The sequence below is a fragment of the Myotis daubentonii genome, chromosome 6 (genome assembly GCF_963259705.1).
Source record: "Myotis daubentonii chromosome 6, mMyoDau2.1, whole genome shotgun sequence".
In the NCBI taxonomy this organism is placed as follows: Eukaryota; Metazoa; Chordata; class Mammalia; order Chiroptera; family Vespertilionidae; genus Myotis; species Myotis daubentonii.
This window is the reverse complement of record NC_081845.1, coordinates 7318384-7332407: the sequence shown is the minus strand read 5'-3', so window position 1 is coordinate 7332407 and position 14024 is coordinate 7318384. Positions and strand designations below refer to the sequence as shown.

At 39.8% G+C, this 14024-nt stretch overlaps 1 protein-coding gene across 3 annotated transcripts in view; it reads right to left on the bottom strand.

Annotated features, from left to right (window-relative positions):
• The window catches only part of IPCEF1 (interaction protein for cytohesin exchange factors 1), a 150683-nt gene that overhangs the window by 77561 nt on the left and 59098 nt on the right, over nucleotides 1-14024 (bottom strand). For all 3 annotated transcript variants that reach the window (XM_059699999.1, XM_059700000.1, XM_059700001.1), the window contains exon 3: nucleotides 1635-1687. In XM_059699999.1, the coding sequence (XP_059555982.1) occupies nucleotides 1635-1687 (53 nt within the window). The remainder of the gene's footprint in view (nucleotides 1-1634; nucleotides 1688-14024) is intronic.

Genomic DNA, 14024 nt, shown 5'->3' with positions numbered 1-14024 from the left:
GGCTCATCAGTGGACATTAAAAGAATGGCTCAATGGATAATTGAGTGAATGAATTCATTAATTTGAAGTGCTTAGGTGTTCTCTTGTCTGAATTTCTATTTCTTCTTCAAGGAGAAGGAGCAATGGAAAAGGAGAAGCAATGTAAGCATGCAACACTACATTACCTTTCTCAAGGATCCAACAGTCCTATTTCTACCTTTTCATATTTTCCCATATAATACATACGCATGTGCTTATAATCATGTGGATTTTTTCTTTTTAAAAATATCTTTATTATTTAAAGTATTACATATGTCCCCTTTATTCCCCCATTGACCTCTTCTAGCCTGCCCCTATGCCCCACCCCAGGCCTTCCCCACCTATCGTCTGTGTCCATGGGCTATAGATTTTTTCTTTTTAAACATTTTTATAAACTTTGGGCACTCTGAACTTCAGTCTTCCTGGCTGTATTTTTACAGATATGTGATATCTATTTGCTTTTGCCCTTGACTGTAGGAGCCTCCTTTAACATCCTGTGCATATGTTTTTATATCTAATTTTAGCAAAAGCCTCCCATTGCATCCACATTTATCCACTTAGCTGTTCTTTTCTATCTTCACTGAGATTATTCACATTTCTATTATCAAACAACACCCACCCATTTGTATCCCATGGATCATACTTCCTTTTCTGCAAGTTTTGGATGGTTCGTTTCCTAGGGTACAGAACTAACTATAATTCATGTTTTCATCTTTTAGTTTTTGGCAGTCCTGTTTCTCCCAAAGTTTCCACCATTTTTTATCACTAGCAAGCTATTTTACTTCATTTAAAATTAGCATCAGAATTAAAGTTTCCTTCTCTATTTCTGGCATATGAAATTGTTAAAGTAAGCAGATCGTTTATCTTCTGCCCTGCTTTTCAGTAAGGTGTTCCTTCCAGGAGCTGTCTGATTCAATTTCCCCATCACTATTACCACAACCTTCCTTGACATCCCCTCTCCAATTTGCAGCGGGAAACCATTGTCCATGTTCCCTATTTGGCAGGAAGTCTATCCTGCCTTCTCTCAACACCCTACTTCTGATTCTGCTTTTGGCTCTGCTCCAAAACCTCGAACCTACGGATCGCTCATGAGGCCATAGATTTGCTAGAAGTCGCACACATACAACTCCACACCACCCTGAATCCCCTTCTATGAGAAACACTGTGCTGCTTATACCAACATCTCAATTTTCCCTGCCTACATTTTCTCATCTATTAGAAATAATACACTTGCTCAGTTGACTTACCTAATTTAGGTAAATTTATGGCTATGAACTTATTTTTAAAGAAACCTACAATTTCAGTGTAATAATTAACAGAATTTGTTCCCATAGAGGTTGCCCTGGTACCATAGTTAACTTAAACCAGAAACAATCATGTACAGTACATTAAAATCCTGATTATGTGTCGGAAATAGGTAGGAGTTTTAACCAAATGCTTGGTGATCATAAGAAAACCTTGAAACCAAACAAAGGATCATTCAAATACATTGTGGCTAATGATGCGGAGGATAATAACTACCTAGCCATTCTTAAAATCCATTTGTCTAGATTTTTATTCATTCACCAAACTAATGACTAATATCTAAAACCCAGGGCGTTCCAAAGGGTACTTACGAGAAGATTGCCATCTGAAGCCATGTATGATTCCAAATTGGCAGAAACAAAAGCTAGGAGAGAAGAGAGATTTCAGATAAATGGAGGTTGAAATGCCCAGAAAAACGTGGGGACAAGGGTGGTAGGCATTTCTATTTCAATTGACAAGTTTCACAATAAAAGCAACTCATTAAATGGTCTTTTAAGCACAACTTAATAAACCAACTGTTTACAAGTGAGTTTATAGAATAAGTCAGAATTTCATCTGCACATTTTTCAGTACTCTTTCAAGTCTTGTATTATTTGTGTACTTATTGTTGTATTATTTATAAACATATATCTTTGGAAAGTAAAAAAAAAAATGTTTTCCTCTTCATGATGAACAACGCAATGTAAGATGCGGAACTATTGGATCCACTACTGTTATTCTGGTGATATTAACTAAACAATTTCGAAAACACAACTCCTCCCCTGCCTCTGAAGTCCCAACTTTCATATGGAGATGAGCCACTTTTGATGTATTTATTACACTTTGTAGTGGATTACCTGAAAAACAAGACATTCTGTGGTTTCAAGAAAAGCAGGTGAAAACAAGAAGAAAAAAGATGTCTTATTTTCAGATTTTGACAAGCAAGAAACCTGTTAAACATCCACAAGCCACTGAAACTTTCCCCAAAGCAGAAAGCTTTTCAGTTTCTTCCTGGTGACACCACAAATACGGATCTACAGTCCCTGTGATTTGATTTCTTATACAAGTGGTTCCCAACTTTTGAAGAATGAATACCCCTTTTTTAATGTCAAAAATGCCATATTCATATTACATAAACCTGGATAAAACATTTATTTGTAAAATTCCAAAGAGAAAACTCATAGGAGGAGATGAAAGAAAAAGAAATAAATTATCTTTAATTCTTCCTCTAAGCATTGGGATTTGTTGACATTACACAGCTTTGGTCATTGATATTAAGCAGGGGTCCTCAAACTACGGCCCGCGGGCCACATGCAAATACAAATATTATATTTGTTCCCGTTTTGTTTTTTTACTTCAAAATATGATATGTGCAGTGTGCATAGGAATTTGTTCATAGTTTTTTTTTAAACTATAGTCCGGCCCTCCAATGGTTTGAGGGACAGTGAACTGGCCCCCTGTTTTAAAAGTTTGAGAACCCCTGAATTAAGCTTCTGTTGGATCTTGAGTAATATTTCTCTTGTACGTATTGTATCTTTTTACCTCCTAATTATCTCTTAAGTGTGTCCACTCTGTCTATATCCATTGCTACCACCCTAGTCCAAGGCACCAGCACCTCCCGCTTGGGCCACTCCATGGACATCCTGAGTCCCAGCTTTCTCTCTTGCCCAGAATGATGTTTTCTCAATGCACATGACTATTCATCTCGGCCTTTAAATCTGTACAATGGCGATTGAGTCTTGAGATAAAGAACAAAACCAGGAAAATCTCCTACAAGGAAGGCTTTGTCCTACCTGGCTTCTGTCTCCTCTCCAGCCCCATCTCGAATCATTTCCATGTCTTTCTTTCCATTTCTCTGACTTACTGGCTTTTTTTAAAAAATTCCTTAAACCTTTTTACCAATCTCAGAACCTTTGTGCATGCTCTCCTTCGATAGCCCTCTCCCAAGAAGGCTTAGACCGTCTGCACTTTCAGCCCTCAGGCCAAATGTCATTTAGTCAAGAAAGTGTTCCCTGATCCTATGGGCATCGCTCCCTTTTAGGTGCGCTCTTAGCACCTTATCTTTATTCATAGACGTTCTCATAATTGTATTCAATTATTAATTTTGCAACTGATTGCTTAACCTCTGACTCCCCACCATAGTATAACTTTTTTTAAAAAAGTAATAGGACATACCAAATCTTTGTGATGTTTTTATTACATAGGTTATTGCCGGGGTCCAACCCCAGCAGGTCCAGGGGTTCCCAAAGGCATAGACGGAGTCGGCAAAGAAGGAAGGACACGGAGACAGTGTTCAGTTGATCAGCAGCCTAGCCAGGATCTCCAGCCAGGATCTCCAGCCAAGTTCTGGTCTGGATCTCCAGAGAGGTTCTGCTTTTTATTGTCTTGTTACATCCGTATTTATACCAGTTGATTTTAATCCTGTCAATTTCTATTACAAAGGTTAGGGCGTTTCTTATCTCCATTCCAGGGAGTAAAGATTATGTAGCTTAAGCATGATTGTTTGTAGTTAAAGTGATTAACTACCCGCCTGGCACTTAGTTAAGGAGTTTCATCCCCTCCCTAACTTCAGGGAAAAATCCCTACCTGGGGAAACAACCTTTCTCGGAGAGGTGACCTTGGTTAAAACACACAGCGCTAAGGGGAGCAAACATATTAAGAACAGTATGCTATATACGCCAGGTCCCTTGAAACATATGCTGTGCAGATGTTTCTATCCTGCAGCGACTGTGTCAAGCAGCAAGGATGGACCGGCTTCCGGCAGGTTATATTTAAAAAGAAATCTAAACTTTATTACTATCAAGATTTATAATATGCCAGAAATTACATCTCTCCCAATTATTTAAACATATGACAAAAACTCTAATGACAATTTAAAGTATAAATGGGCACATAGAGTTTCCAAATTATATTATGGATACACAACCAAAAATAACATTTTAAAACTGCTGTACACACAGACCTGTCAAACAGATTTCACTCTGCCACTTGTTAAATATGGAAACTTATGAAAATTATTTAATTTCTCTGAACAGCAGCTGCCTCATCTGTTAAACAGAAATAATAATAACCAAGTTCTTGGATTTTTTGTGAGAATTAAATGAAATATCATATGGGAAACATGTAGGGCACAATGCAAGCTCCGTATGTGGTAGCAATTACCTTCAATGGGAGCAATTACTTAGTAATAGCTTTGTTATAGAAAACTGTTTTTCCTAATGGAATTAGCACACAACTAAAGGGTTTGAGCTAGTGGGATAACCAGTTCCATTAAATAAAATAGCTCCCGCACTTCAAGGTTGATTGAACTCCCTCACTACTCCCCCAGAAACATTTCTGATGCCTTGTTTAAGAATTTAAGAGAATAGCTTTCTCTGTCCTATTCGAGACAGCTACCTCTGTAAAGGACCACTTAACACACCACAACATGAGACTTCGCCCAAACAACGAGGTCATTAATTTTTTTAAAAGTCGTGCTATAAAATAAAATGGATTCTGATAAACTCTGTAACTGAAAAAATAGAAAACCCATTTCATCATTAAAGGAATTATAGCCCTGGCTGGTGTGGATCAATGGTTAGAGTGTCAGCCTGCACACCAAAGGGTCTCAGGTTTGATTTCCCCTCAAGGGCAAGCACCTGGGTTGCAGTTTCAATCCCAGGCCCCAGGCCAGGCACGTGCAGGAGGCAACCAATAGATGTGTCTCTTTTACATCCATGTTTCTCTCTCTCTCTCCTCTTCCCCCCTCCTTCCCACTCTTGTTAAAAAGCAAAGGAAAAAAATATCCTCGAGTAAGAATTAACAAAAATTAAAATTTTATTTTAAAAACATGAATTATAAAGTTAATTTCAAAAAACAAGAAAGATTTTCCTTCATATATATTGGTTGTTAAGGACTAAATATATGTGTCTCCTCCTCACCCCCCAAAAATTCATATGTTGAAGTCGAATCCCCAATGTGATAGTATTTGGAGGTTGGGCTTTGGGGAGGGAATCAGGTCATGAGGGTGGAGCCCTCCTAGATGGGATTAGTGCCCTCAGAAGAAGAGGGCAGAGGCTAGCACAGTCTCTTCTCCAGATGAAGACACACTGAGCGGACAGCAGTCTGCAACCCAGGAGAAGGCTCTCACCAGAACTGACTGCACTGGCACCAGGATGTCCTACTTCCAGCCTCCAGACGGCAAGAAATAAATGTCTATCGTTGAGCAGTCACTGTTTATGGTATTTTATTATCGTATCCCAAATTGACTATGCGAAGAAGCATTCCATTCTGTTTTAGGCACAAACAAAATGCAAGCTTATTACTGTCAGCTAAGTCAGAGATATGGACTCTGGTCCTATATAATTTGAAAACGAGAAAATAAACCAAGACTATCGATGTGCAACAAATGCTCTATTGATAAAGAAGGTGGTTGCTAGATTAGTAATGTTTGAGAACTAAAAAAAAATTCACTAAAGGGAGTTATGGGGTCAACTCATCCAAAAGTAGCTGCCTTGATTGTTCCCCAATAGACATTATAATTTCAAAAGTGATGCAGGAAAATGAGCATGATGGCTATCATTTTCACGGTTTTTTAAAAGAAGATAATTTATTGTAAAATAGATCATTTTTCCCATTTAAATAAACTGTGGGCTAGGTTTATTCTCTTTTTTTACAGAGCTTTAATAGAAAAGAACATAACTCTGAACTAAAATGTTAAAAAAAAAAAAAAACACCACAGAGTAATTCATAACATATTTGTCCTTTAAAAGTAAAATGCTAGCATTTCCCAAGACTTTGTTTTGTTTTGTTTTTGTTAATCCTCACCCAAGGATATTTTTTTCCATTGCTTTTCAGACAGAGTGGAAAGGAGGTAGGGAGCGGGAGAGAGACAGAAGAGAGAGAGAGAGAGAGAGAGAGAGAGAGAGAGAGAGAGAGAGAGAGAGAGAGAAACATTGATGTGAGAAAGACACATCAGTTGGTTGCCTCCCACATGCACCCCAACTGGGCTGGGGGTGGAACCTGCAACCCAGGTACATGCACTTGATCTGGTATTAAATCCACGACCCTTTTGTGAGCAGGCTGACATTCTAATCATTGAGCAACACTGGCCAGGGCTGATAAGATATTCTTAGAGCACCAAATGGATTTATAGAAAGTGCAAGAACACAGGCAAACAATGTGAATTATTCTTAATCCAGAAACTAGAGCTAAAGAGGAAACAGAAAGCATTGCTTGTTCTTGAGGCTGAAGTCTCAGTCATCAAAAAGCTTGTAACATGTGTGGCAACAAGGTGCACGCTAACTAGCAGTGAGAACCATCGATAAGCAGGCATGGGCTGGGACATGGTAGTCCATCAAAGCAATGCCCTGGGAAGCAGGAGAGAAGATTCGTCTTTGCTCATCTGGATAAGCAAAGGACGTGAAATAATCCATTAGCTTTGCCAATTAGCAGGAGCTTTCTCTTGTCAAGGCAGAACAGGAGAGATGAAAGCAAAATGCAAGGCGACCTCCCAGTGAGCATGGGCAGTGGTGTATGGGGTGGGGGGAGTCTGGGGTTGTTGTTTTATCCAGGAAGTTTATGAAAGTAAAAAAAAAAAAAAAAGTGGCTCTATTTAAATTATTTAAAAATGTAAGCCCCATTGTCACTCTGATTCCACATGCTTTAAACTACTGTCATTCTTTTAAATTTATTTTCTCTCTTTGATTGTTAACTTTCCACTTGTTTTACTGCATTGCTTTGCTGCTGTCTCTCCACTTTGAGGATAAACTGACAGATGGCTTTATGAGCCACAGTTTTTTTAAAAAAATTGAATTTATTGGGGTGACATTGGTTAATAAAATTATATAGGTTTCAGGTATACAATTCTATAACACATCTTCTGTATATTGTGTGTTCAGCACCCCAAGTCCTCCCAGCACCATTTATTGGCCCTTTACTGTCTTCTACCTCTCCCCACCCCTCTTTCCCTCTGGTAATCACTGCACTGTTGTCTGGGTCTAGTTTTTTTTTCTTTGCTTAATCCCTTCGCCTTTTCCACCCAGTCACCAACTTCCCTCCCCTGACAGCCGTCAGTCTGTTTTCTGTCTCTGAGTCTGTTTCTATTTTGCTTGTCAGTTTATTTTGTTCATTAGATTCCACATATAAGTGAGATAATATGGTACTTGTCTTCTTCTGACTGGCTCGTTTCACTTAGCATTTGCTCTCCGGGTCCACCCCATAGCCTTTGTTCAACAGAAACGATGATGGTTACAATTATTTTTAGCACCACTAAATACTGTGATGCGCCATCTGAGGAGATTGGCAGGCTTCTTCCTTACATTTTTTTCGTGCATTCCCACATAAGCTGTCAGTCCTGACAATTAAGGCTTAGACATAAAACTCCGCAAGTCAAAGGGGGGAAAGCCCTCTTTCAGCCAATATCAATCTCTGCTCAGAAAGGAGCTTTTTACCGTAGTAACAAGTCAGTGGCAAGTGCACGAGATCTCGAACAATCTGCTTCTTTTTCCTGGGACAACCTGCGCCAAATAACAAATAGCTGTTGGCCAGGCACCTCGGGGAGGCATGAAGCTCCCTGCCTGTCTGGACTGGAGGGGTCCCCTGCCCTTCTGCTGCCATCCCAAACCCAAAACTTCAGAGAGTATGGTCTGCGCCCACAGCATGCCCTTACACTGGGGCAAGCGGGGCCCTGCTGATCTGCTCTGAGGCCACAGCAGGTGCCACCCATGTGTGCCCTGTGCCCATTCTTCCCAACTGAGGCACTTCTCACCAGAGTGTGGGGTCGACCGGCTATCTGAAGAGCACTGGGCCTCAGCTCTATGGGATTGATCCTGTTCTCTTTTTAGGAAATATTTATTTTTTATTAAATGTATTGGGTATCATTGGTTAATAAGATACATGATCTGCATATGGCTTTCTGTTCTCGTAATTGTCAGTCATGAGAGGCCAAGCCCCTGATTGCTCCCACCAGCCCTCCAGAATCAGTCTAACACTCTGACTTCTGAGTATTCAAATGATTTCTATACCAGTAGGCAGGGGCCAAGCAAAACATACTTGCACATGCCCCAAACACACACACACACACACACACACACACACACACACACACCCCTTAGCAGCAACCTTGGGCATCAGTGCAAGGTGCCTGCCTCTTCACGTAGGCCAGTGACAGAAATCCCAGGGACTTCAGAAAGGAGCCTGTCACTCTAAGGCAGTGATGGTAAACCTATGACACGCGTGTCAGAGGTGACACGCGAACTCATTTTTTTGGTTGATTTTTCTTTGTTAAATGGCATTTAAATATATCAATGAATATCAAAAATATACATCTTTGTTTTACTATGGTTGCAAATATCAAAAAATTTCTATATGTGACACGGCACCAGAGTTAAGTTAGGGTTTTTTCAAAATGCTGACACGCCGAGCTCAAAAGTTTCGCCATCACTGCTCTAAGGCCTAAATTAGCTTCATGCTTAGGTCCCCTTTAAGGGATTTGTGGTTAGATCCTGGTTAGTGTTTGCCCCAAGAAGCTACAGCGCGTAGAGAAAGGACCACCAGGCCAGTGATGAGGTCACAGGGAGCATTGGTAGGCAACATGTCAATGGTTAGGTCCAGCACAGTCTGTCCCGCGAGCACACCCTGTCTGCCTCCAATGGCAGCCCCCACATAACAACACCTGATTTCTACATTCTCTTCGGCCCAGCCCATGGGGTGAGAGCAGGTACAGTGGACTAACCTGGGCCAGACAAGAATGGCAAATTTAGATGGCCCTTACCTCCCTGTAATTTGCAACTCTAAATTTCTCTACGTGAAAAATGATGACATGTTCCCTCTAAGGAAGATAGTATATTTTTCTGCCTCTGAAACTGGACTGCTGTGTGCACTGCTCTGAGGTGCCAGTCCCTTTAATGCAGCTTTGACAAACAACCTCCAACTGAACACACTTTTTACATCAAGGTGAATAGGTGCACGCTGTGCAGAAGTGGCCTCTGCCCAGGACCACTGCTGGCGGGAAGGAAGCCAGGAGAAGGAAACTATTATAAAAGCTGACCTGCTGCTGTGGAGTTGGAGCTAAGATTCCTCTCTTGCCTGGTGAGCTCTTTCATTGGGAAATATCACTTTAATTGGGCTTATGCTTTTGCAAAGGCAATGCCCAAGGCCAAGGCCATTCAGACAGGAGAGGGAGGGACCACAAGGAACTAAAGTGCTGTGCCTAGTAGTGGAAAACGGGTGCTTTCACCAATCATGGAGTGGCTTCTCTTGGAGGCTCTTATCATGATATTTGGCAGAATTATTGCAAACTGTTCTCCACCCTCACATCAACTCCATAAAGAACATTAGCTGTACTTTTACAACTGAAGAGGCTAACGGACACAGCAGGTAGAGTAACTACTTTACAGAGCTCGCAAGTTACGAAGTCAGAATTTAAATTCAGGTTTTCAAACTCCAAGCTCAGGGCCCTTTGGACATTAGCAGAGCTGTCTCTTACACCGGCGATTTTCAACTGGTGTGCCACAATAATTTTTAAAAGGTGAAATACCTGAGTGTTTAGTCAGGGACTCTGGCCTCATTTCCCTTAAGCAGCCAAATAAAAAAATTTTTAAAATGACAACAGCCAACACAACAATAGTCATCCAGTGTGAATGAATCAAAATTATACCTATTTTTTTGGCCAGAGTAGCAAAACATATATTTTTTGGTGTGCCGCAGAATTTTAGTAATTAATTTTGGTGTGCCATGAGATGAAAAATATCGAAAATCACTGTCTTATAATAATCTTTGCCTTTTCAACTTCTCCTTAGCAGAGTGCTTAATTTTTCTGCAGAAAATAAACTCTATCACATTCTTACAGAGTGAATGAGTCCAGTAATTCGTGCAGACACTCCAGGCCAGGCCTACAATAGGCACCTAATAAATATCTGTCAACTTACACGTTAATCCTGCCTCTACTTTAAGACAAGCTAGAGTGGGTACACTACTTACCAAATTGGGACACCTCAGAGAGGCCTTACGTGACTCACAGTAATTGATACCTTGAACCCAAAGGGCTACGTGTAGGACCACAGATCAATGGCCACTGGGTATTTTGAAGGGTTGGATCAGCAAGACATACATAAAGCTCCTGGAGAGAGAGGGACACTAGAGAGCCAAAAGCAGTTTGTTTCAGAATTAAGCCTCCTTGCCAAGGCTCCATTCATTCATAAATAACGTGGGGCTGACTTGCTGGTCGGAATCCTAAGTGGGCAGGCTATTGAATCCGAGGCTCCTATCCATTTCAGCCTGCCAACAAGTACCTGCATTTTTGCATCTGCTGACAATTCTGGGTGAATGTCTTCAAAATTTCTAAAGCAAGAGTGAGCGATGTAGCCAGGACACACCTCCTTATTCTTTAAAAGGAACTATTCAATTAAAGCCAGTCTTAAATAGCCCAAGAAATTGAGACATTTGTTGACACAATCCATGTAGTAAACTATGGCCTTCAGCAAGAGATGAGCTCTCACTGGCCTCCTAGCATGTAAGCAAAGAGACACCTAGTGGACAAGCCTGTAAGTACATTATGTAGCTTGACACCAAAGCCTGAAACATCATTCTGACTCCTTCACATTCTTTTTATTTTAATATAGCATTTTTAAAAACAACTGGCATTATAAATCCAGAAATCTGAGCTTTACAAAAGAATGTTTCGTGTTTACTTCTAAAGGAAGTTTACTCTCTTTTATTTGTATTTTAATTAGATTCTCGTGCTGTATCAACGTCTGAGAACACAGAAGAGTGGATTGTAACTGGCCAGCCCCTTCAGCTCACTTTTTCCTGAACACGTGAGCTTATTTTTTGTTTCCATCCCTTTATAGACTTTGAGTGTGAGACTTTCCATTTGTCTTCCGATTATTTTATTCTTGCCTTTAAATTAAGTAAAGCCAAAGACTTTCCCCCCCAGCCAGCTTCCTGTGGTCGGCGCTGCTTCCTGTGGCCAACCCACTCTCTTCATGTCATACTCGCTTTCCCACTCACACCTCACCTACACACACGCTGTGTTACGCCCACCTCCTCCCATTAAACTACACGTGCGCCTGCCACCCTCCCACTGTCCTAGATAACATCATCTAACCCCAAAAGTATAAGTCTGTCATCAAAATAAGGAATCATCTGGTTTTTATTTCTTTACTGTATATTACTAAAATTTGGTTGTGTTAAAATTTTCTATTGGAAATTGTTTTTTAGTTAAATAGATATGTTTGATTGTAATTTATATGAGCTCATGGATCCAAACTGATAGAATTTTATTTTTTTAAGTATATTTTAATTGATTTCAGAGAGGAAGGGAGAGGGGGAGAGATAGAAACATCAATGATGGGAGAGAATCATGGATCGGCTGCCGCCTGCACACCCCACACTGGAGATCGAGCCCACAAACGGGGCATGCGTCCTGACCAGGAATCAAACCGTGACCTCCTGGTTCATAGGTTGACGCTCAACCACTGAGCCACACCGGCTGGGCTCAAACTCATAGAATAGAATTTTAGGTTTGAAAAAGGAATCCTTGTTCTAGGGAAAGCCAGAAGACATTTACAAAATTCCATTGTTTTGAGGCCGCTATGTGGATACTCCCAGAAACACGAAGCATCATGGGGAGAAGGAGAAGCCAAGGGCTCCAGACATGTGGATGTAATAATAAGCTTGGAAGTAAATCCTCCTGTCCCAACAGCATCCACTGAAACCACGTGGGTCAGAGATGAGCTGCCAAGCCAAGCCATGCCCTTTCCCAATTCCTCTCATGGGCAAAACAAAGAGGTCTTACTCCTCTCTTTTCAGGAAGGTGGTCCTTACTTTCTCTCCTCTATTTGATGGTGAAATGTTGAAACTTTTTCTTTGATATTAAGAATAAACCAACATGCTCATTATCATTCAACAACATTGTATCAGAAGTGTTCATTTAAAAAAAGCATTAAGAATTATAATGATTAAAAAATAAAGTCGTCAGTATTTTCAGATGATATGATTTTACATGTGAAAAATAAGCTACACATGAAGTATTAAAACTAAAGACTCGACATAGAAATGTTGCTAAACACAAAGCCAATAAGTAAAAATCAATAACATTTTTACGTATCAGCAACAAATAGCATGAAAATAATTTTTTTAAGAAGATACATGTAGAACAACATCATTAAATTCCAAATACATTAGAATGAATCCAATAAAAGATGTCCAATATTTAGAATTTATCACCATTGAAAACAGTACATGTCAAAAATATTTAGGGAACAGAACTAAAGCAACTTTTAGAGAAAAATTTATGCCTTAAATATATTTATCAAAAAATAAGAAGAAATGAAAATAAACAAGCTAAGGGTTCACCACATGAAACTGAACTAGTAGCAAAATAGCAAACCCGAGGAAGAAATAGTGAAAATAAAGGCAGAAATCAAGGAAATAGAAATATATGGAGATTAATGAAACCCAAAGCTACTTCTTTGAATAAAATTAATAAAATAGAACTCTGGCAAGACTTATTAAAGGGGGAAAATTAGATATAAATAAAGACTTCCAAGATACAGCTCTCTTAACCTGACAATTATTCAGCCTGAAATTAACTTCAAAAATTTTATTTGATGCAGGTAAATAGTTAAGAAGAAATCTAATATAGAGAGATTATCTGATAATCCATCTTGCTTCCTACTGTCCTGAAAAAATAAAATATCCTTTTCTCAAGTCTAACTTATATTTTCATACATTGGTCAGGTGGAATAAAAATCTAATTGAATTAGAAGCAAATCATTCAGGAAATCAGAGAAAATTATTTTCTTCATAATTTTTTTTAGGCAAAATCACCTAACCCTTAAAAACTAATGTTACATATAAGGACTAAGGACAGCAAATCAAAACAACAATGAGGTACCATCTCACACTTGTCAGAATGGCTATCATCAACAAATCAACAAATGACAAATGTTGGAGAGGATGCGGAGAAAAAGGAACCCTCGTGCACTGCTGGTGGGAATGCAGACTGGTGTAGCCACTGTGGAGAACAGTATGGCATTTCCTCAGTGAAGAGACTGAACAGTAACCCAGAGACGATGTAAGAATGTCTTAAACCAGAGGGGGCGGGGGGCAGTAGGGGTGGTAAGAGGTAAACGAGCCAAAGTGTTTATTACTTTTACCACAATGTCTGATTTAGAAAAGAGTACATGAACCAAGTCGGGCTAACCAGGAAATTCTGCCTGGAGTACTGAAAAGGAGACTTGCCTTTTTTTCTGGGGCCAGCAGTGGCCATCTTGGTTCCATGGGGAGAATAGAGAAGGAAGCGAACCGTGGGAGGCAGAGCTCAGAGAGAGGGGGGAAGAAAAGGAATCTTCCTGTGCCACCCAAGGTGAACCGGAAGGATTTAGGAAGATGGACACTTGACTATGTTTTGTAAAAGTTCAGTGTTTCCAATGAATATAGAGAAATCTAGAAGTTTACAACAGGATAAAGAGGTGTTATCTGCAAAGAAACCAGGAAAAGAATGCCATCAGGTTTCTTATCTGCAACATAGGACATGAAAGGATATTCGAGCAATGCCTTCAAAGTTCTGAGTGAAAAGAAATTGGTACATAAAATTCTATTTCCAGTCAGGCACACAATTGATCATGAGGGCAAGATAAAAACATTTTCAGAGATGTTTATTCCTCAGGTACTGTAAAAGAGAATATTGCTTGATAAAACAATTCAATAGAGTAAAAAGGAACTTTAAGGAGAAAAAC